At 45.4% G+C, this 22,715-nt stretch overlaps 1 protein-coding gene across 1 annotated transcript in view; it reads right to left on the bottom strand.

The window, feature by feature from the left end:
- The window catches only part of LOC129445283 (uncharacterized), a 235,063-nt gene extending 216,289 nt beyond the window's left edge, over positions 1 to 18,774 (bottom strand). Inside the window, exons 1-34 of the mRNA XM_073861848.1 lie at positions 8,962 to 18,774; positions 8,728 to 8,849; positions 8,575 to 8,636; positions 8,300 to 8,400; positions 8,139 to 8,205; positions 7,598 to 7,752; positions 7,364 to 7,485; positions 7,211 to 7,272; positions 6,936 to 7,036; positions 6,756 to 6,822; positions 5,780 to 5,934; positions 5,550 to 5,671; positions 5,394 to 5,455; positions 5,108 to 5,208; positions 4,928 to 4,991; positions 4,674 to 4,828; positions 4,440 to 4,561; positions 4,287 to 4,348; positions 4,012 to 4,112; positions 3,832 to 3,898; positions 2,850 to 3,004; positions 2,620 to 2,741; positions 2,463 to 2,524; positions 2,177 to 2,277; positions 1,997 to 2,060; positions 1,743 to 1,897; positions 1,507 to 1,628; positions 1,360 to 1,421; positions 1,075 to 1,175; positions 900 to 966; positions 646 to 800; positions 429 to 550; positions 281 to 342; positions 30 to 130 (exon numbers count right to left, since the gene is read on the bottom strand). Of these exons, the coding sequence (XP_073717949.1) occupies positions 30 to 130; positions 281 to 342; positions 429 to 550; positions 646 to 800; positions 900 to 966; positions 1,075 to 1,175; positions 1,360 to 1,421; positions 1,507 to 1,628; positions 1,743 to 1,897; positions 1,997 to 2,060; positions 2,177 to 2,277; positions 2,463 to 2,524; positions 2,620 to 2,741; positions 2,850 to 3,004; positions 3,832 to 3,898; positions 4,012 to 4,112; positions 4,287 to 4,348; positions 4,440 to 4,561; positions 4,674 to 4,828; positions 4,928 to 4,991; positions 5,108 to 5,208; positions 5,394 to 5,455; positions 5,550 to 5,671; positions 5,780 to 5,934; positions 6,756 to 6,822; positions 6,936 to 7,036; positions 7,211 to 7,272; positions 7,364 to 7,485; positions 7,598 to 7,752; positions 8,139 to 8,205; positions 8,300 to 8,400; positions 8,575 to 8,636; positions 8,728 to 8,849; positions 8,962 to 18,772 (13,132 nt within the window). The 5' untranslated portion in view covers positions 18,773 to 18,774. The remainder of the gene's footprint in view (positions 1 to 29; positions 131 to 280; positions 343 to 428; positions 551 to 645; positions 801 to 899; positions 967 to 1,074; positions 1,176 to 1,359; positions 1,422 to 1,506; positions 1,629 to 1,742; positions 1,898 to 1,996; positions 2,061 to 2,176; positions 2,278 to 2,462; positions 2,525 to 2,619; positions 2,742 to 2,849; positions 3,005 to 3,831; positions 3,899 to 4,011; positions 4,113 to 4,286; positions 4,349 to 4,439; positions 4,562 to 4,673; positions 4,829 to 4,927; positions 4,992 to 5,107; positions 5,209 to 5,393; positions 5,456 to 5,549; positions 5,672 to 5,779; positions 5,935 to 6,755; positions 6,823 to 6,935; positions 7,037 to 7,210; positions 7,273 to 7,363; positions 7,486 to 7,597; positions 7,753 to 8,138; positions 8,206 to 8,299; positions 8,401 to 8,574; positions 8,637 to 8,727; positions 8,850 to 8,961) is intronic.
- Positions 18,775 to 22,715: the final 3,941 nt, after the last annotated feature.

Genomic DNA, 22,715 nt, shown 5'->3' with positions numbered 1-22,715 from the left:
ATGGCTGAAGGTCACCAATATGAACATACCCATCTGTTTACGGAGCTCATTTAGGAAGCTGACAGGTTGTATATCATCCGTTTCCGTAAAGACATGGTTCATGGAAACCTCAATCTGTTGTTCTTTTGTCCTAATGGAATAAATGTTATAACTTTAATCTTTTTAGAACAGAGACATAAAAACCTGAGTAAAACGAAGGGGAGTATCATGATTGTAGAGGTTTAATGCAAGGTAAATGTTTTATAGTAAAAGAAATTAAAAATTTAATTTCAAAGCTTACGTGACTTTGGAGAGTGTAACATCAAATAGTGTTTTTTGTGGATCATTCAGAAGAGTGTTGAGCTATAAATAAAAAAAAGATAAGCGAAAAACAGTCAGACTACAATACAATGTGATTTCTGACCATTGGTCTTGATGTTTATGCTTACCGCAGCATTGATAGCATTCTGAACTTGCTCGGCAGGGTTGCCTTTAGGCACATGACTGTTTGGGGTGCTGATGTTACTCAGATTAAATTCAAAGATGAGCTCATAGGAGGTCTCTGAGATTTCTGTTTGTATAGAAATGTTCATAATGTATTTTGTCCTAGTACGTAAATAAACTTTTTAATATAAGAAATTTTAAAAGTAAAATGCTTAAACTCACTGTTATAGGTCACATTCAACAGCTTGAGTGATTTATCAAGTTTTGACTCTCTGGAGTCCCTGAGAGTTTTGATAGCACTGAGCACATGAGCTTCACTGGGGACTGGAGATGAGTAGTTGAACGTCAATGTGCTCGTCACCACTGCAGAATCAATTCTGTAAAGGGCACAACTTTCATTTAATACAGTTCAGGGCTTAACATTAACATAAAGACTGCATAACAAGCATTTTCTGTAATGTAACATCTACACTCACTGCTGCTGGAAGGACGTCACATGGGAGACTTTTGTTGTCAGGGGAGAAATTGTTGTAGTGGTCATATCTGACAAATCATGAATAAAAAATAATGCATTTTATGAAAAATACTGCATGTTTTATCATGTTCCACATTGCCGTTTAGGATGGCTGAAGGTCACCAATATGAACATACCCATCAGTTTATTGAGCTCATTTAGGAAGCTGATAGGTTGTATCTTATTTCCCTTTTGGAAGATGTAATCCATATTGCCATGTATTTGGTCAGATGTGCTCCTATAAGAAGAGCACAAAAGTTACTTAAAAACAGCTTCAGTTCATGTAAATAAGACATTTGTAAAGAGAGAAGACAAACACACGTTTAAGAGAATTTGATTTTATAACAAAATGTTCTAGTGGATTACAATATGATGCTACAGCATACATATCTATCATTAAGAGAAGTGAGTTTAAATCTTACGTGAAGTTGGAGGAGCTGGGATCAAGTTTCACACTGCTTGGATCATTCAGAAGAGTGTTCAGCTGCAGGGTACAATAAACCATCCATCAAACTCTGGAGAAGATTTGCATTGCATCCATACTATACTGGGATTTTCTTAATGCTTACCGCATCATTGATCATGTCCTGCACTTGCTTGTAAGTGTTGTTTCTAAGCTCTGGGTCTTCTGGCATGCTGATGTTACTCAGGGAAAATGTAAAAAAGACTGCATAGGAGGTGTCAGAGACTCCTGTTTGAAAAGATATGTTAATTTTAGATTTCACCAAAGCTTGCCATTCATTGCTGGCTGATACATTTATATTTTATTGGAGACAGCTTTTCACTTGAAAATAATGGCACTTACTCTCATATGTGACTTTCCCCAGCCTGATTAATTCATCGAATTGCGACTCTCTGGATTCCCTGAGAGTTTTGATAGCAGTGAGCACCAGAGCTTCACTGGGGACTGGAGATGAGGAGTTGAACAGCAGTTTGCTAGTCACCTCCGCTGAAACAGATCTGCAAAGGGCACCATTTTCATTTAATACAGTTCAGAGCTTTATATTTAAATAAAGATTGCATACTGAGCAAATTTAGTAAGGTAACATCTACACTCACGGTTGCTGGGAAGATGTCACAGGGAAGCTTCTTGTTGTCAGGGGAAACATTGTAGTGGTTAGACCTGTCATGTCAGATGGAAACAATAAAATGTAATCAAATTCCATCAGAAATACTGTACACTTTATCATGTTCAACACTTCGGTTTAGGAAGGATGAAGGTCACCAATATGAACATACCCATCAGTTTATGAAGCTCATTTAGGAAGCTGACAGGTTGTATCTCAGCTCCCTCTTGGAAGATGTAATCCATATTGCCGTGGATTTGGTCTGATGTGCTCCTAATAGAAGAGCAGAAAATACACTTGAAATTACCTTCAGATTGATGGTGTTAAACAGTACATTTTACGCAAAACAAAGAAAAAAGATTTAAAAAGCTGTTTTAATATTTCAAAATGTAATAATGCATTTAATATGACCATAAGCATAAGTATCTTACAGAGACAGAAGTCAGTTTAAATCTTACGTGAAGTTGGAGGAGTTGGGTTCAAACTTCCCACTGTTTGGATCATTCAGAAGAGTGTTCAGCTGCAGGATTAAAACAAACAATCCATCAATTTCTGGAAAGAGATTTGCACTGCAACCAAACTTTTTTTACTGTGTTTTTTTTTCTGAATGCCTACCGCATCGTTGATCATGTCCTGAACTTGCATGTAAGTGTTGTTTTTTAGATTAGGGTCTTCTTGCATGCTAATGTTACTCAAGGTGAATGTGAAGAAGACGGCATAGGAGGTGTCCGAGATTTCTGTTTGGAAAGATAAATTCAATTTACATTTCCCCAAAGCGTACAATCTATTACTGGTTGAAATGTTCAAACTGTTTATATAGTGACAACATAAACGACAACACTTACGTTCGTAGCTGACATTCAGCAGCGTGATTGTTTCTCTCAGTTGTGAAACTCTGGATTCCCGGAGAATGTTGATAGCACTGAGCACCAAAGCTTCAATGGGGACTGGAGATGAGGAGTTGAACAGCAGTTTGCTTGTCACCTCTGCTGATCCAGATCTAAAAATGGCACAATTTTCATTTAATTCAGTTCATGAAGTTAGATTTAAAGACTGCATAAAGCATAGGCAGAGTTTGGGGGGGCACTGCCCCCAAAGGACCAGAGCAAATTATGTTTTTGTCTAAGCAATTATTGAAATTGAATAATGAGAGTGTATTTTTATTTTCCTAATCTTAATATTTTATTAGATAGACTGAGAAACTGAAGGCAAAAATAGTTTTAATTCATGTAAACCATATTTAAAAATTACGAATCCACACTCTTTCGCTAATCTCAAAGTGTTACACTCATAGATATGTATAAAGGCTAGATGTCTCGCCCGTGCTGCTGGCCAGTTGAGTGGAACGTCCGCATTTTGGCCGCCATCTTACTACAGGGTGCTCCCTCACTCGTAGCATTGAGTTTTAATGGTGCAGGTAGTTTTAAATGACCATAACTTGCTTAATTTTTTACAGATTTTCAAATGGTTTGGTTTGTTATAAACATGTACATATGACACTACATACTTATACTAAAAAAAATTAATGAAACATGTTAAAGCATCCATAATTATAGCCATGTTAATATCATTTGTAAGAAACCAAACTGTTTGAAAATTGGTAGAAAATTGAGCAAGTTATGGTCATTTAAAAGTACCTGCACCATTAAGCTCAATGCTACGAGTGAGCGAGCGCCCTGTGTTAAGATGGCCGCCAGGTGATGACATTAAAGACTCCACTGTAAGACATATAGCCTTTATACATATCTATGGTTACAGTACCCTACGCAAAACTCGACCTACCGTATGTAACTGAGCAATTTCTGTAAGGTAAATATCTACACTTACATTTGCTGGAAAGATGTCATGGGAAAGCTACTTGTTGACAGTGGAGACATTGTTGTAGTGGTCAGTCCTGCAAAAATAACAGGGAAAAAATGAAAATTAATTCAATTCAAACAAAAATACAGTTTCTTTCAGCAAGTTAAAACTTCACTTTAGAATGGGTTAAGATCGCCAAAAACGTACCCATAAGTTTATGAAGCTCATTTAGGAAGCTGACAGGTTGGATTTTATCTTCATCTTGGAAGGTGTAACTTAGATTGCCATAGATTTGGCCTGATGTGCTCCTAAAAGAAGAGCAGAAAATACACTTGAAATGAGCTTCAGATTGATGGTGTTAAACAGTACTTTTTAGGCAAAAATAACTTAAGAGTTGTTTAATATCCCAAAATGTCATGATGTTTTTTATATGACCATAAGCATAATAATCTTTCAGTCACAGAAGTCAGTTTAAATCGTACGTGAAGTTGGAGGATGTGGGTTCAAACTTCACACTGCTTGGATCATTCAGAAGAGTGTTCAGCTGCAGAGGAATAACAAATCATTCATCAAACATTGGAGAAGATTTGCACTGCACACAAACTTTTTCACTGTGTATTTTTCTGTATTCTTACCGCAACGTTGATCATGTCCTGCACTTGCTGGTAAGTGTTGTTTCTAAGCTCTGGCTCTTCTGGCATGCTGATGTTACTCAAGGTAAATGTAAAGACAGCTGCATATGAGGTGTCTGAGATTTCTGTTTGGAAAAAGCAATTCAATTTACATTTTCCAAAAACTAGCAATCTATCACAGGTTGAAATGTTTAAAGTGTTTATAGATAGCTTTTACCTGAAAATGACAACACTTACTTTCATAGCTGACATTCAGCAGCTTGACTGTTTCTTTTAGTTGTGAAACTCTGGATTCCATGAGAATGTTGATAGCACTGAGCACCAAAGCTTCACTGGGGACTGAAGTTGAGGAGTTGAACAGCAGTTTGCTTGTCACCTCCGCTGAAACAGATCTGCAAAGGGCACCATTTTCATTTAATACAGTTCAGAGCTTTATATTTAAATAAAGATTGCATACTGAGCAAATTTAGTAAGGTAACATCTACACTCACGGTTGCTGGGAAGATGTCACAGGGAAGCTTCTTGTTGTCAGAGGAAACATTGTAGTGGTTAGACCTGTCATGTCAGATGGAAACAATAAAATGTAATCAAATTCCATCAGAAATACTGTACACTTTATCATGTTCAACACTTCGGTTTAGGAAGGATGAAGGTCACCAATATGAACATACCCATCAGTTTATGAAGCTCATTTAGGAAGCTGACAGGTTGTATCTCAGCTCCCTCTTGGAAGATGTAATCCATATTGCCGTGGATTTGGTCTGATGTGCTCCTAATAGAAGAGCAGAAAATACACTTGAAATTACCTTCAGATTGACGGTGTTAAACAGTACATTTTACGCAAAACAAAGAAAAAAGATTTAAAAAGCTGTTTTAATATTTCAAAATGTAATAATGCATTTAATATGACCATAAGCATAAGTATCTTACAGAGACAGAAGTCAGTTTAAATCTTACATGAAGTTGGAGGAGTTGGGTTTAAACTTCACACTGTTTGGATCATTCAGAAGAGTGTTCAGCTGCAGGATTAAAACAAACAATCCATCAATTTCTGGAAAGAGATTTGCACTGCAACCAAACTTTTTTTACTGTGTTTTTTTTCTGAATGCCTACCGCATCGTTGATCATGTCCTGAACTTGCATGTAAGTGTTGTTTTTTAGATTAGGGTCTTCTTGCATGCTAATGTTACTCAAGGTGAATGTGAAGAAGACGGCATAGGAGGTGTCCGAGATTTCTGTTTGGAAAGATAAATTCAATTTACATTTCCCCAAAGCGTACAATCTATTACTGGTTGAAATGTTCAAACTGTTTATATAGTGACAACATAAACGACAACACTTACTTTTGTAGCTGACATTCAGCAGCGTGACTGTTTCTCTCAGTTGTGAAACTCTGGATTCCCGGAGAATGTTGATAGCACTGAGCACCAAAGCTTCAATGGGGACTGGAGATGAGGAGTTGAACAGCAGTTTGCTTGTCACCTCTGCTGATCCAGATCTAAAAATGGCACAATTTTCATTTAATTCAGTTCATGAAGTTAGATTTAAAGACTGCATAAAGCATAGGCAGAGTTTGGGGGGGCACTGCCCCCAAAGGACCAGAGCAAATTATGTTTTTGTCTAAGCAATTATTGAAATTGAATAATGAGAGTGTATTTTTATTTTCCTAATCTTAATATTTTATTAGATAGACTGAGAAACTGAAGGCAAAAATAGTTTTAATTCATGTAAACCATATTTAAAAATTACGAATCCACACTCTTTCGCTAATCTCAAAGTGTTACACTCATAGATATGTATAAAGGCTAGATGTCTCGCCCGTGCTGCTGGCCAGTTGAGTGGAACGTCCGCATTTTGGCGGCCATAGGGTGCTCCCTCACTCGTAGCATTGAGTTTTAATGGTGCAGGTAGTTTTAAATGACCATAACTTGCTTAATTTTTTACAGATTTTCAAATGGTTTGGTTTGTTATAAACATGTACATATGACACTACATACTTATACTAAAAAAAAAATTAATGAAACATGTTAAAGCATCCATAATTATAGCCATGTTAATATCATTTGTAAGAAACCAAACAGTTTGAAAATTGGTAGAAAATTGAGCAAGTTATGGTCATTTAAAAGTACCCGCACCATTAAGCTCAATGCTACGAGTGAGCGAGCGCCCTGTGTTAAGATGGCCGCCAGGTGATGACATTAAAGACTCCACTGTAAGACATATAGCCTTTATACATATCTATGGTTACACTACCCTACGCAAAACTCGACCTACCGTATGTAACTGAGCAATTTCTGTAAGGTAAATATCTACACTTACATTTGCTGGAAAGATGTCATGGGAAAGCTACTTGTTGACAGTGGAGACATTGTTGTAGTGGTCAGTCCTGCAAAAATAACAGGGAAAAAATGAAAATTAATTCAATTCAAACAAAAATACAGTTTCTTTCAGCAAGTTAAAACTTCACTTTAGAATGGGTTAAGATCGCCAAAAACGTACCCATAAGTTTATGAAGCTCATTTAGGAAGCTGACAGGTTGGATTTTATCTTCATCTTGGAAGGTGTAACTTAGATTGCCATAGATTTGGCCTGATGTGCTCCTAAAAGAAGAGCAGAAAATACACTTGAAATGAGCTTCAGATTGATGGTGTTAAACAGTACTTTTTAGGCAAAAATAACTTAAGAGTTGTTTAATATCCCAAAATGTCATGATGTTTTTTATATGACCATAAGCATAATAATCTTTCAGTCACAGAAGTCAGTTTAAATCGTACGTGAAGGTGGAGGATGTGGGTTCAAACTTCACACTGCTTGGATCATTCAGAAGAGTGTTCAGCTGCAGAGGAATAACAAATCATTCATCAAACATTGGAGAAGATTTGCACTGCACACAAACTTTTTCACTGTGTATTTTTCTGTATTCTTACCGCAACGTTGATCATGTCCTGCACTTGCTGGTAAGTGTTGTTTCTAAGCTCTGGGTCTTCTGGCATACTGATGTTACTCAAGGTAAATGTAAAGACAGCTGCATATGAGGAGTCTGAGATTTCTGTTTGGAAAAAGCAATTCAATTTACATTTTCCAAAAACTTGCAATCTATCACAGGTTGAAATGTTTAAAGTTTTTATAGATAGCTTTTACCTGAAAATGACAACACTTACTTTCATAGCTGACATTCAGCAGCTTGACTGTTTCTTTTAGTTGTGAAACTCTGGATTCCAGGAGAATGTTGATAGCACTGAGCACCAAAGCTTCACTGGGGACTGGAGATGAGGAGTTGAACACCAGTTTACTTGTCACCTCTGCTGATCCAGATCTAAAAACAGTTCAATTTTCATTTAATTCAGTTCAAGTTAGATTTAAAGACTGAATTAAGCATAGGTAGAGCTTGGGGAGTGCACTGCTCCCCAGTTCAGAGCAAATTATGATTTTTGTCTGAGCTATTAATGAAATAGAAATATGAAAATGTAGATTTTATTTTTCTAATCTTAATATTTTTTATTAGATAGACTGAGTAACTTGAGGCTAAAATAGTTTTAATTCATGTAAGCCATATTTAAAAATCATGAAGCCACACTCTCTCTAATCTCAAAGTATTGCACTACCCTTGCTTGCCGGGAGGTGCCTACCCAATCACAAACGCAAAACTCCGCCTAGTGTATGTAACTGAGCAATTTCTGAAAGGTAAATATCTACACTTACATTTGCTGGAAAGATGTCATAGGAAAGCTACTTGTTGACAGCGGAGACATTGTTGTAGTGGTCAGTCCTGCAAAAATAATAGGGAAACAATGAAAATTAATTCCATTCAAACTAAAATACAGTTTCTTTCAGCAAGTTAAAACTTTACTTTAGTAACGTACCCATAAGTTTATGAAGCTCATTTAGGAAGCTGACAGGTTGGACGTTATCTCCATCTTGGAAGATGTAATCCATATTGCCGTAGATTTGGTCTGATGTGCTCCTAAAAGAAGAGCAGATAATACATTTGAAATGAGCTTCAGATTGATGGTGTTAAACAGTACTTTTTAGGCAAAAATAATTCAAGAGTTGTTTAATATCCCAGAATGTCATGATGCATTTTATATGACCATAAGCATAAGTATCTTACAGAGACAGAAGTCAGTTTAAATCTTACGTGAAGTTGAAGGAGTTGGGTTCAAACTTCACACTGTTTGGATCATTCAGAAGAGTGTTCAGCTGCAGAGGAATAACAAATCATCCATCAAACTCTACAGAAGATTTGCACTGCACTCAAATGTTTTCAATGTGTATTTTTATGAATTCTTACCGCATCATTGATCGTGTCCTGCACTTGCTTGTAAGTGTTGTTTGTAAGCTCTGGTTCTTCTTGCATGTTGATGTTACTCAAGGTAAATGTAAAGAAGACTGCATAGGAGGTGTCTGAGATTTCTGTTTGGAAAGATCAATTCAATTTACATTTTCCCCAATTTTGCAATCTATCACTGGTTGAAACGTTTAAACTGTTCATAGATAGCTTTTACCTGAAAATGACAACACTTACTTTCATAACTGACATTCATGAGCTTGACTGTTTCTTTCAGTTGTGAAACTCTGGATTCCAGGAGAATGTTGATAGCACTGAGCACCAGAGCTTCACTAGAGACTGGTGATGAGGAGTTGAACAGCAGTTTGCTTGTCACTTTGGCTGAACCAGGTTTAACATGTGTTCTAGATGTGAACACCATAGTTGGAGTTGTAGAAACATTTGTGGTTGTTGGAGGGACTGTTGTGGTTGCTGGAGGAGTGGTAGTAGTTGCAGGAAGTGTTGTGATAGTTGGAGCAACTGTTGTGGGTGTGGGAAAAACTGTTGTGGTCGTTCGAGCAGCAAATGTGGTTGTTGGAGCAACTGTTGTGGTTGTTGGACCAATCGTTGAGGATGTTGGAGGAACTGTTGTGGTCATTTGAACAGCAGCTGTGGTCGTTGGAGCAACTGTTGTTGTTGTTGGAGGAACTATTGTGGTTGTTAGAGGAACTGTTGTGGTTGTTGGAACAACTGTGGTAGTTGTGGGATGAACTGTTGTGGTTGTTGGAGGAACTGTTGATGTTGTTGGAGCAACTGTTGTGGTTATTGGAGGAACTGTTGTGGTCATTTGAGTAGCAGCTGTGATCGTTGGAGCAACTGTTGTGGTGGTTTGAGGAATTGTTGTGGATGTTGGAGCAACAGATGTGGTTATTGGAACAACTGTCATAGTTGTTGGAGGAACTGTGGTAGTTGTTGGAGGAACTTTTGTGGTTGTTGCTGGAACTGTGGTGGTAGTTGGAGAAATAGTTGTGGTTGTTGGAGAAACTGTGGTGGTCGTTGGACCTATAGTTGTGGTTGTTGGAGGAACTGTGGTTGTCGATGGACCTGCAGTTCTGGTCGTGGGAACAAAAGTTGTGGTTGTTGGTGCCACAGTTGTGGTTGTTGGAGTTTTAGTTGTGGTCATTGGAGCCACAGTGGTGGTCATTGGAGGCACAGTTGTGGTCTTTGTTGCAACAGTTGTGGTCATTGGAGCAACAGTTGTGGTCGTTGGAGAAACAGTTGTGGTTGTTGGAGCAACAGTTGTGGTTATTGGCGCATCAGTTGTGGTTGTTGGAGCTTTAGTGGTGGTTGTTGGAGCCACACTTGTGGTCATTGGAGGCTCAGTTGTGGTCATTGTTGCAACAGTTGTGGGCGTTGGAGAAACAGTTGTGGGCGTTGGAGAAACAGTTGTGGTTGTTTTAGAAACAGTTGTGGTCGTTGGAGGCACAGTTGTGGTCGTTGTTGCAACAGTTTTTGTCATTGTTGCAACAGTTGTGGTCGTTAGAGCAACAGTTGTGGTCGGTGGAGCAACAGTTGTGGTCGTTGGAGCAACAGTTGTGGTCGTTGGAGCAACAGTTGTGGTCGTTGGAGCAACAATTGTGGTCGTTGAAGCAACAGTTGAGGATGTTGGAGCCACAGTTGTGGTCGTTGTCGCAACAGCTGTAGTTGTTGCAGGCACAGTTGTGGTCATTGGAGGCACAGTCGTGGTCGTTGTTGCAACAGTTGTGGTCAATGGAGCAACAGTTGTGGTTGTTGGAGGCACAGTTGTAGTTGTTGGAGGTTTAGTGGTGGTTGTTGGAGCCACAGTTGTGGTAGTTGGCGCAACAGTTGTGGTCGTTGGAGCAACAGTTGTGGTCGTTGGAGCAATTGTTGTGGTTGTTGGCGCAACAATTGTGGTCGTTGGAGCAATAGTTGTGGTTGTTGCAGGCACAGTTGTGGTCATTGGAGGCACAGTTGTGGTCGTTGTTGCAACAGTTGTGGTCATTGGAGCAACAGTTGTGGTTGTTGGAAGCACAGTTGTTGTAGTTGTTGGAGCTTTAGTGGTGGTTGTTGGAGCCACAGTTGTGGTCGTTGGCGCAACAGTTGTGGTCGTTGGAGCAACAGTTGTGGTCGTTGGAGCAACAGTTGTGGTCGTTGGAGCAACAATTGTGGTTGTTGGAGAAACAGTTGTGGTTGTTGGAGCCACAGTTGTGGTTGTTGGAGCCACAGTTGTGGTAGTTGGAGCAACAGTTGTGGTCGTTAGAGCAAGAGTTGTAGTCGTTGGAGCCACAGTTGTGGTTGTTAAAGCTTTAGTGGTGGATGTTGGAGCCACAGTTATGGTTGTTGTAGGCAGAGTTGTGGTCGTTGGAAGCACAGTTGTGGTCGTTGTTGCAGCAGTTGTGGTCGTTGTTGCAACAGATGTGGTCGTTGTTGCAAGAGTTGTGGTCGTTGGAGCACCAGTTGTGGTTGTTGGCGGAACAGTTGTGGTTGTTGGAACCACAGATGTGGTTGTTGGAGCTTTAGTGGTCGTTATTGGAGCCACAGTTGTGGTCGATGGAGGTGCAGTTGTGGTCGTTGTTGCAACAGTTGTGATCGTTGGCGCAACAGATGTGGATGCTGTAGCAAAAGTTGTGGTCGTTGGAGCCACAGTTGTGGTTGTTGGAGGCCCAGTTGTGGTCGTTGTTGCAACAGTAGTGGTCGTTGTTGCAACAGTTGAGGTCATTGGAGCAACAGTTGTGGTCGTTGGAGCAACAGTTGTGGTCATTGGAGCAACAGTTGTGGTCGTTGGAGCAACGGTGGTGGTTGTTGGAACAACCATTGTAGTTGTTGGGGCAACAGTTGTAGTTGAAGCAACAGTGGTGGTTGATGGAGCAACCGTTGAAGTTGTTGGGGCAACAATTATGGTCGTTGGGGCAACAGCTGTGGTCGTTGGAGCAACAGGTGTGGTCGTTGAAGCAACAGTTGTGGTTGTTGGAGGAACAATTGTGGTCGTTGGAGGCAAAATTGTGGTCGTTGGAGGCACAGTTGTGGTGGTTGGCGCAACAGTTGTGGTTGTTGGAGCCAAAGATGTGGTCGTTGGAGCAAGAGTTGTGGTCATTGGAGCAAGAGTTGTGGTTGTTGGAGCCACAGTTGTGGTTGTTGGAGGCATAGTTGTGGTCGTTGGAGCAACAGTTGTGGTCAGTGAAGCAACAGTTGTGGCTGTTGGAGCCAAAGTTGTAGTTGTTGGAGCAACAGTTGTGGTCGTTGGAGCTAAAGTTGGAGTAGTTGGAGCAACAGTTGTTGTCGTTGGAGCCACAGTGGTGTTTGTTGGAGGCACAGTTGTGGTCGTTGTTGCAACAGTTGTGATCATTGGAGCAACAGTTGTGGTTGTTTGCACAACAGTTGTAGTTGTTGGAGCAACAGTTGTGGTCGTTGGAGCAAGAGTTGTGGTTGTTGGAGCCACAGCTGTGGTCGTTGGAGGCACAGTTGTCATTTTTGCAACAGTTGTGGTCGTTGGAGCAACTGATGTGGTTGTTGGAGCTTTAGTGGTTGTTGTTGGAGCCACAGTTGTGGTTGTTGGAGGCACAGTTGTGGTTGTTGTTGCAGCAGTTGTGGTCGGTGAAGCAATGGTTGTGGTTGTTTGAGCCAAAGTTGTAGTTGTTGGAGCAACAGTTGTGGTTGTTGGCGCAACAGTTGTGGTTGTTGGAGGCACAGTTGTGGTTGTTGGAGGCACAGTTGTGGTTGTTCGAGGCACAGTTGTGGTTGTTGGCGCAACATTTGTGGTCGTTGGCGCAACAGTTGTGGTTGTTGGAGACACAGATGTGGTTGTTGGAGCTTTAGTGGTGGTTGTTAGAGCCACAGTTGTGGTGGTTGGAGCTTTAGTGGTGGTTGTTGGAGCCATAGTTGTGGTTGTTGGCGCAACAGTTGTGGTCGTTGGAGCCACAGTTGTGGTTGTTGGAGGCACAGTTGTGGTCGTTGGTGCACCAGTTGTGGTTGTTGGAACCACAGATGTGGTTGTTGGCGCTTTATTGGTGGTTGTTGGAGCCACAGTTGTGGTCGTTGGAGCAATAGTTTTGGTCATTGTAGCAACAGTTCTGGTCGTTGGAGGCACAGTTGTGGTCGTAGGAGGCACAGTTGTGGTCGTTGGAGCAAGAGTTGTGGTTGTTGGAGCCACAGTTGTGGTTGTTGGAGCCACAGTTGTGGTCGTTGGAGCAACAGTTGTGGTCGTTAAAGCAACAGTTGTGGTCATTGGAGCAACAGTTGTGGTCGTTGGAGCAACAGTTGTGGTCGTTGGAGCAACAGTTGTGGTCGTTGGAGCAACAGTTGTGGTCGTTGGAGCAACAGTTGTGGTCGTTGGGGCAACAGTTGTGGTCGTTAGGGCAACAGTTGTGGTCGTTAGGGCAACAGTTGTGGTTGTTGGAGGCACAGTTTTGGTCGTTGTTGCAACAGTTGTGGTCAATGGAGCAAAAGTTGTGGTCGTTGGCACAACAGTTGTGGTTGTTGGCGCAACAGTTGTGGTTGTTGGCGCAACAGTTGTGGTTGTTGGAGCAACAGTTGTGGTAGTTGGCGCAACAGTTGTGGTTGTTGGCGCAACAGTTGTGGTTGTTGGCGCAACAGTTGTGGTTGTTGGCGCAACAGTTGTGGTTGTTGGCGCAACAGTTGTGGTTGTTGGCGCAACAGTTGTGGTTGTTGGCGCAACAGTTGTGGTTGTTGGAGCCACAGTTGTAGTTGTTGGAGCATTAGTGGTGGTTGTTGGAGCCACAGTTGTGGTCGTTGGAGGCACAGTTGTTGTCGTTTTCGCAACAGTTGTGGTCATTGGAGCAACAGATGTGGTTGTTGGAGCTTTAGTGGTTGTTGTTGGAGCCACAGTTGTGGTTGTTGGAGGCACAGTTGTGGTTGTTGGAGGCACAGTTGTGGTTGTTGTTGCAACCGTTGTGGTCGGTGAAGCAACGGTTTTGGTTGTTTGAGCCAAAGTTGTAGTTGTTGGAGCAACAGTTGTGGTTGTTGGAGCCAAAGTTGTAGTTGTTAGAGCAACAGTTGTGGTCAATGGAGCAACAGTTGTTGTGGTTGGAGCAACAGTTGTGGTCGTTGGAGCAACAGTTGTGGTCGTTGGAGCAACAGTTGTGGTCGTTGGAGCAACAGTTGTGGTCGTTGGAGACACCGTTGTGGTCGTTGGAGCAACAGTTGTGGTCGTTGGGGCAACAGTTGTGGTCGTTGGAGCAACAGTTGTGGTCATTGGAGCAACAGTTGTTGTGGTTGTTGGAGCAACAGTTGTTGTGGTTGTTGGAGCAACAGTTGTTGTGGTTGTTGGAGCAACAGTTGTTGTGGTCGTTGGCGCAACAGTTGTTGTGGTCGTTGGCGCAACAGTTGTGGTCGTTGGAGCCACAGATGTGGTTGTTGGAGCTTTAGTGGTGGTTGTTGGAGCCACAGTTGTGGTTGTTGGAGCTTTAGTGGTGGTTGTTGGAGCCACAGTTGTGGTTGTTGGCGCAACAGTTGTGGTCATTGGAGCCACAGTTGTGGTTGTTGGAGGCACAGTTGTGGTCGTTGGTGCAACAGTTGTGGTTGTTGGAACCACAGATGTGGTTGTTGGCGCTTTAGTGGTGGTCGTTGGAGCCACAGTTGTGGTCGTTGGAGCAACAGTTGTGGTCGTAAGAGGCACAGTTGTGGTCGTTAGAGCAAGAGTTGTGGTTGTTGGAGCAAAAGTTGTGGTTGTTGGAGCCACAGTTGTGGTCGTTGGAGCAACAGTTGTGGTCGTTGGAGCAACAGTTGTGGTCGTTGGAGCAACAGTTGTGGTCGTTGGGGCAACAGTTGTGGTCGTTGGGGCAACAGTTGTGGTCGTTGGGGCAACAGTTGTGGTCGTTAGGGCAACAGTTGTAGTGGTTGGAGCAACAGTTGTGGTCGTTGGAGCAACAGTTGTGGTCGTTGGAGCAACCGTTGTGGTCGTTGAAGACACTGTTGTGGTCGTTGGAGCAACAGTTGTGGTTGTTGGAGCAACAGTTGTGGTCGTTGGAGTAACAGTTGTGGTCATTGGAGGAACAGTTGTGGTCGTTGGAAGAACAGTTGTGGTCATTGGAGGCACGGCTGTGGTCGTTGGCGCAATAGTTGTGGTCGGTGGAGCCACAGATGTGGTTGTTGGAGCTTTAGTGGTGGTTGTTGGAGCCACAGTTGTGGTTGTTGGAGCTTTAGTGGTGGTTGTTGGAGCCACAGTTGTGGTTGTTGGCGCAACAGTTGTGGTCGTTGGAGCCACAGTTGTGGTTGTTGGAGCCACAGTTGTAGTCGTTGGTGCAACAGTTGTGGTTGTTGGAACCACAGATGTGGTTGTTGGCGCTTTAGTGTTGGTTGTTGGAGCCACAGTTGTGGTCGTTGGAGCAACAGTTGTGGTTGTTGGAGGCACACTTGTGGTCGTAGGAGGCACAGTTGTGGTCGTTGTAGACACCGTTGTGGTCGTTGGAGCAACAGTTGTGGTCGTTGGGGCAACAGTTGTGGTCGTTGGGGCAACCGTTGTGGTTGTTGGAGCCAAAGTTGTGGTTGTTGGGCCAACAGTTGTGGTCGTTGGAGGAACAGTTGTGGTCGTTGGAGTAACAGTTGTGGTCGTTGGAGCCACAGTTGTGGTCGTTGGAGCCACAGTTGTGGTCGATGGAGGCACAGTTGTGGTCGTTGGAGGCACAGTTGTGGTCGTTGGAGCAACAGTTGTGGTCGTTGGAGCAACAGTTGTTGTGGTTGTTGGAGCAACAGTTGTTGTGGTTGTTGGAGCAACAGTTGTTGTGGTTGTTGGAGCAACAGTTGTTGTGGTTGTTGGAGCAACCGTTGTGGTCGTTGGAGCAACCGTTGTGGTCGTTGGAGCAACCGTTGTGGTCGTTGGAGACAACTTTGTGGTCGTTGGAGCAACAGTTGTGGTCGTTGGGGCAACAGTTGTGGTCGTTGGGGCAACCATTGTGGTTGTTGGAGCCAAAGTTGTGGTCGTTGGGCCGACAGTTGTGGTCGTTGGAGCAACAGTTGTGGTCGTTGGAGCAACAGTTGTGGTCGTTGGAGGAACAGTTGTGGTTGTTGGAGGCACAGTTGTGGTTGTTGGAGGCACGGTTGTGGTCGTTGGCGCAACAGTTGTGGTCGTTGGAGCCACAGATGTGGTTGTTGTAGCTTTAGTGGTGGTTGTTGGAGCCACAGTTGTGGTTGTTGGAGCTTTATTGGTGGTTGTTGGAGCCACAGTTGTGGTTGTTGGCGCAACCGTTGTGGTCGTTGGAGGCACAGATGTGGTTGTTGGAGGCACAGATGTGGTTGTTGGCGCTTTAGTGGTCGTTGTTGGAGCCACAGTTGTGGTCGTTGGAGCAATAGTTGTGGTATTTGGAGCAACAGTTGTGGTCGTTGGAGGCACAGTTGTGGTCGTAAGAGGCACAGTTGTGTTCGTTGGAGCAAGAGTTGTGGTTGTTGGAGCAAGAGTTGTGGTCGTTGGAGCAACAGTTGTGGTCGTAAGAGGCACAGTTGTGGTCGTTGGAGCAACAGTTGTGGTCGTTGGAGCAACAGTTGTGGTCGTTGGGGCAACAGTTGTGGTCGTTGGGGCAACAGTTGTGGTCGTTGGGGCAACAGTTGTGGTCGTTAAGGCAACAGTTGTGGTCGTTGGAGCAACAGTTGTGGTCGTTGGAGCAACCGTTGTGGTCGTTGGAGACACAGTTGTGGTCTTTGGAGCAACAGTTGTGGACGTTGGAGCAACAGTTGTGGTCGTTGGGGCAACAGTTGTGGTCGTTGGGGCAACCGTTGTGGTTGTTGGGGCAACCGTTGTGGTTGTTGGAGCCAAAGTTGTGGTCGTTGGGCCAACAGTTGTGGTCGTTGCAGCAACAGTTGTGGTCGTTGGAGGAACAGTTGTGGTCGTTGGAGGAACAGTTGTGGTCGTTGGAGCCACAGTTGTGGTTGATGGAGGCACAGTTGTGGTTGTTGGAGGCACAGTTGTGGTCGTTGGAGCAACAGTTGTGGTCGTTGGAGCAACAGTTGTTGTGGTTGTTGGAGCAACAGTTGTTGTGGTTGTCGGAGCAACAGTTGTTGTGGTTGTTGGAGCAACAGTTGTGGTTGTTGGAGCAACCGTTGTGGTCGTTGGAGCAACTGTTGTGGTCGTTGGAGACACCGTTGTGGTCGTTGGAGCAACAGTTGTGGTCGTTGGGGCAACAGTTGTGGTCGTTGGGCCAACAGTTGTGGTCGTTGGAGCAACAGTTGTGGTCGTTGGAGGAACAGTTGTGGTCGTTGGAGCCACAGTTGTGGTTGTTGGAGCAACAGTTGTGGTCATTGGGGCAACAGTTGTGGTCGTTGGGGCAACCGTTGTGGTTGTTGGAGCCAAAGTTGAGGTTGTTGGAGGAACAGTTGTGGTCGTTGGAGCCACAGTTATGGTTGTTGGAGGCACAGTTGTGGTTGTTGGAGGCATGGTTGTGGTCGTTGGCGCAACAGTTGTGGTCGTTGGAGCCACAGATGTGGTTGTTAGAGCTTTAGTGGTTGTTGTTGGAGCCACAGTTGTGGTCGTTGGGGCAACCGTTGTGGTTGTTGGAGCCAAAGTTGTGGTTGTTGGGCCAACAGTTGTGGTCGTTGGAGCAACAGTTGTGGTCGTTGGAGGAACAGTTGTGGTCGTTGGAGGAACAGTTGTGGTCGTTGGAGGAACAGTTGTGGTCGTTGGAGGAACAGTTGTGGTCGTTGGAACCACAGTTGTGGTCGGTGGAGGAACAGTTGTGGTCGTTGGAGACACAGTTGTGGTTGTTGGAGGCACAGTTGTGGTTGTTGGAGGCACGGTTGTGGTCGTTGGCGCAACAGTTGTGGTCGTTGGAGCCACAGATGTGGTTGTTGGAGCTTTAGTGGTTGTTGTTGGAGCCACAGTTGTGGTTGTTGGAGCTTTAGTGGTGGTTGTTGGCGCAACCGTTGTGGTCGTTGGAGCCACAGTTGTGGTCGTTGGAGGCACAGTTGGGGTTGTAGGAGCCACAGTTGTGGTTGTTGGAGACACCGTTGTGGTCGTTGGAGCAACAGTTGTGGTCGTTGGGGCAACAGTTGTGGTCGTTGGGGCAACCGTTGTGGTTGTTGGAGCCAAAGTTGTGGTTGTTGGGCCAACAGTTGTGGTCGTTTGAGCAACAGTTGTGGTCGTTGGAGGCACAGTTGTGGTCGTTGGAGGCACAGTTGTGGTTGTTGGAGGCACGGTTGTGGTGGTTGGCGCAACAGTTGTGGTCGTTGGAGCCACAGATGTGGTTGTTGGAGCTTTAGTGGTTGTTGCTGGAGCCACAGTTGTGGTCATTGGGGCAACCGTTGTGGTTGTTGGAGCCAAAGTTGTGGTTGTTGGGCCAACAGTTGTGGTCGTTGGAGGAACAGTTGTGGTCGTTGGAAGAACAGTTGTGGTCGTTGAAGGAACAGTTGTGGTCGTTGGAGCCACAGTTGTGGTTGATGGAGGCACAGTTGTGGTCGTTGGAGCAACAGTTGTGGTCGTTGGAACAACAGTTGTTGTGGTTGTTGGAGCAACAGTTGTTGTGGTTGTTGGAGCAACAGTTGTTGTGGTTGTTGGAGCAACAGTTGTTGTGGTTGTTGGAGCAACAGTTGTTGTGGTTGTTGGAGCAACAGTTGTTGTGGTTGTTGGAGCAACAGTTGTTGTGGTTGTTGGAGCAACAGTGGTTGTGGTTGTTGGAGCAACCGTTGTGGTCGTTGGAGCAACCGTTGTGGTCGTTGGAGACACCGTTGTGGTCGTTGGAGCAACAGTTGTGGTCGTTGGGGCAACAGTTGTGGTCGTTGGGGCAACCGTTGTGGTTGTTGGAGCCAAAGTTGAGGTTGTTGGGCCAACAGTTGTGGTCGTTGGAGGAACAGTTGTGGTTGTTGGAGGCATGGTTGTGGTCGTTGGCGCAACGGTTGTGGTCATTGGGGCAACAGTTGTGGTCGTTAGGGCAACCGTTGTGGTTGTTGGAGCCAAAGTTGAGGTTGTTGGGCCAACAGTTGTGGTCGTTGGAGGAACAGTTGTGGTCGTTGGAGGAACAGTTGTGGTCGTTGGAGGAACAGTTGTGGTCGTTGGAGCCACAGTTGTGGTCGTTGGAGGCACAGTTGTGGTTGTTGGAGGCATGGTTGTGGTCGTTGGCGCAACAGTTGTGGTCGTTGGGGCAACAGTTGTGGTCGTTGGGGCAACCGTTGTGGTTGTTGGAGCCAAAGTTGAGGTTGTTGGGCCAACAGTTGTGGTCGTTGGAGCAACAGTTGTGGTCGTTGGAGGAACAGTTGTGGTCGTTGGAGGAACAGTTGTGGTTGTTGGAGAAACAGTTGTGGTCGTTGGAGCCACAGTTGTGGTTGTTGGAGCCACAGATGTGGTTGTTGGAGCTTTAGTGGTGGTTGTTGGAGCCACAGTTGTGGTTGTTGGAGCTTTAGTGGTGGTTGTTGGAGCCACACTTGTGGTTGTTGGCGCAACCGTTGTGGTCGTTGGAGCCACAGTTGTGGTTGTTGGAGGCACAGATGTGGTTGTTGGCGCTTTAGTGGTGGTTGTTGGAGCCACAGTTGTGGTCGTTGGAGCAATAGTTGTGGTCGTTGGAGCAACAGTTGTGGTCGTTGGAGGCACAGTTGTGGTCGTTGGAGCAAGAGTTGTGGTTGTTGGAGCAAGAGTTGTGGTCGTTGGAGACACTGTTGTGGTCGTAGGAGCAACAGTTGTGGTCGTTGGGGCAACAGTTGTGGTCGTTGAGGCAACAGTTGTGGTCGTTGGGGCAACCGTTGTGGTTGTTGGAGCCAAAGTTGTGGTTGTTGGGCCAACAGTTGTGGTCGTTGCAGCAACAGTTGTGGTTGTTGGAGTAACAGTTGTGGTCGTTGGAGAAACAGTTGTGGTCGATGGAGGCACAGTTGTGGTCGATGGAGGCACAGTTGTGGTTGTTGGAGGCACAGTTGTGGTCGTTGGAGCAACAGTTGTGGTCGTTGCAGAAACAGTTGTGGTTGTTGGAGCAACAGTTGTGGTTGCTGGAGGCACAGTTGTTGTCGTTGGAGGCACAGTTGTGGTTGTTGGAGGCACAGTTGTGGTCGTTGGAGCAACATTTGTGGTTGTTGGAGCAAGAGTTGTGGTTGGTTGAGCAAGAGTTGTGGTTGTTGGAGCTTTAGTGGTGGTTGTTGGAGCAACAGTTGTGGTCGTTGGCGCAACAGTTGTGGTCGTTGGAGCCACAGATGTGGTTGTTGGAGCTTTAGTGGTTGTTGTTGGAGCCACAGTTGTGGTCGTTGGGGCAACCGTTGTGGTTGTTGGAGCCAAAGTTGTGGTTGTTGGGCCAACAGTTGTGGTCGTTGGAGCCAAAGTTGTGGTCGTTGGAGGAACAGTTGTGGTCGTTGGAGGAACAGTTGTGGTCGTTGGAGGAACAGTTGTGGTCGTTGTAGCCACAGTTGTGGTCGTTGGAGGAACGGTTGTGCTCGTTGGAGGAACAGTTGTGGTCGTTGGAGGAACAGTTGTGGTCGTTGGAGCCACTGTTGTGGTCGGTGGAGAAACAGTTGTGGTCGTTGGAGCCACAGTTGTGGTTGTTGGAGGAACAGTTGTGGTGGTTGGAGAACAAGATGTGGTCGATGTAGCAACAGATGTTGTCGTTGTCGGAGCAACAGTTGTTGTGGTTGTCGGAGCAACAGTTGTTGTGGTTGTCGGAGCAACAGTTGTTGTGGTTGTTGGAGCAACAGTTGTTGTGGTTGTTGGAGTAACAGTTGTGGTCGTTGGGGTAACAGTTGTGGTCGTTGGGGCAACCGTTGTGGTTGTTGGAGCCAAAGTTGTGGTTGTTGGAGCCAAAGTTGTGGTCGTTGGAGCAACAGTTGTGGTCGTTGGAGCAACAGTTGTGGTCGTTGGAGCCACAGTTGTGGTCGTTGGAGGCACAGTTGTGGTTGTTGGAGCCACAGATGTGGTCGTTGGCGCAACAGTTGTGGTCGTTGGAGCCACAGATGTGGTTGTTGGAGCTTTAGTGGTTGTTGTTGGAGCCAAAGTTGTGGTTGTTGGGCCAACAGTTGTGGTCGTTGGAGGAACAGTTGTGGTCGTTGGAGGAACAGTTGTGGTCGTTGGAGGAACAGTTGTGGTCGTTGGAGGAACAGTTGTGGTCGTTGGAGCCACAGTTGTGGTCGGTGGAGGAACAGTTGTGGTCGGTGGAGGAACAGTTGTGGTCGTTGGAGCCACAGTTGTGGTTGTTGGAGGCACAGTTGTGGTTGTTGGAGCAACAGTTGTGGTCGTTGGAGCAACAGTTGTTGTGGTTGTTGGAGCAACAGTTGTTGTGGTTGTCGGAGCAACAGTTGTTGTGGTTGTTGGAGCAACAGTTGTGGTTGTTGGAGCAACCGTTGTGGTCGTTGGAGACACCGTTGTGGTCGTTGGAGACACGGTTGTGGTCGTTGGAGCAACAGTTGTGGTCGTTGGGGCAACAGTTGTGGTCATTGGGGCAACCGTTGTGGTTGTTGGAGCCAAAGTTGTGGTTGTTGGGCCAACAGTTGTGGTCGTTGGAGCAACAGTTGTGGTCGTTGAAGCAACAGTTGTGGTCGTTGGAGGAACAGTTGTGGTCGTTGGAGGAACAGTTGTGGTCGTTGGAGCCACAGTTGTGGTTGTTGGAGGCACAGTTGTGGTTGTTAGAGGCACGATTGTGGTCGTTGGCGCAACAGTTGTGGTCGTTGGAGCCACAGATGTGGTGGTTGGAGCTTTAGTGGTTGTTGTTGGAGCAACAGTTGTGGTCGTTGGGGCAACCGTTGTGGTTGTTGGAGCCAAAGTTGTGGTTGTTGGGCCAACAGTTGTGGTCGTCGGAGCAACAGTTGTTGTGGTTGTCGGAGCCACAGTTGTTGTGGTTGTCGGAGCAACAGTTGTTGTGGTTGTTGGAGCAACAGTTGTGGTTGTTGGAGCAACCGTTGTGGTCGTTGGAGCAACTGTTGTGGTCGTTGGAGACACCGTTGTGGTCGTTGGAGCAACAGTTGTGGTCGTTGGGGCAACAGTTGTGGTCGTTGGGGCAACCGTTGTGGTTGTTGGAGCCAAAGTTGTGGTCGTTGGAGCCAAAGTTGTGGTCGTTGGAGCAACAGTTGTGGTCGTTGGAGCAACAGTTGTGGTCGTTGGAGCAACAGTTGTGGTCGTTGGAGCAACAGTTGTGGTCGTTGGAGCCACAGTTGTGGTCGTTGGAGCAACAGTTGTGGTCGTTGGAGCCACAGTTGTGGTCGTTGGAGGCACAGTTGTGGTCGTTGGAGGCACAGTTGTGGTCGTTGGAGGCACGGTTGTGGTCGTTGGTGCAACAGTTGTGGTCGTTGGAGCCACAGATGTGGTTGTTGGAGCTTTAGTGGTTGTTGTTGGAGCCACAGTTTTGGTCGTTGGGGCAACCGTTGTGGTTGTTGGAGCCAAAGTTGTGGTTGTTGGGCCAACAGTTGTGGTCGTTGGAGCCAAAGTTGTGGTTGTTGGGCCAACAGTTGTAGTCGTTGGAGCAACAGTTGTTGTTGTTGGAGGAACAGTTGTCGTGGTTGGAGGAACAGTTGTTGTTGTTGGAGCAACAGTTGTTGTTGTTGGAGGAACGGTTGTTGTTGTTGGAGGAACAGTTGTGGTGGTTGGAGGAACAGTTGTGGTGGTTGGAGGAACAGTTGTGGTCGTTGGAGCAACAGTTGTGGTTGTTGGAGGAACAGTTGTGGTCGTTGGAGCCACAGTTGTGGTTGTTGGAGGCACAGTTGTGGTTGTTGGAGCAACAGTTGTGGTCGTTGGAGCAACAGTTGTTGTGGTTGTTGGAGCAACAGTTGTTGTGGTTGTCGGAGCAACAGTTGTTGTGGTTGTTGGAGCAACAGTTGTGGTCGTTGGGGCAACAGTTGTGGTCGTTGGGGCAACCGTTGTGGTTGTTGGAGCCAAAGTTGTGGTTGTTGGAGCCAAAGTTGTGGTCGTTGGAGCAACAGTTGTGGTCGTTGGAGGAACAGTTGTGGTCGTTGGAGGCACAGTTGTGGTTGTTGGAGGCACGGTTGTGGTCGTTGGCGCAACAGTTGTGGTCGTTGGAGCCACAGATGTGGTTGTTGGAGCTTTAGTGGTTGTTGTTGGAGCCACAGTTGTGGTCGTTGGG

The sequence above is a fragment of the Misgurnus anguillicaudatus genome, chromosome 3 (genome assembly GCF_027580225.2).
Source record: "Misgurnus anguillicaudatus chromosome 3, ASM2758022v2, whole genome shotgun sequence".
Lineage (NCBI taxonomy): Eukaryota > Metazoa > Chordata > Actinopteri > Cypriniformes > Cobitidae > Misgurnus > Misgurnus anguillicaudatus.
The sequence above is the reverse complement of the archived record's forward strand: the minus strand, read 5'-3'. Positions and strand labels throughout refer to the sequence as shown.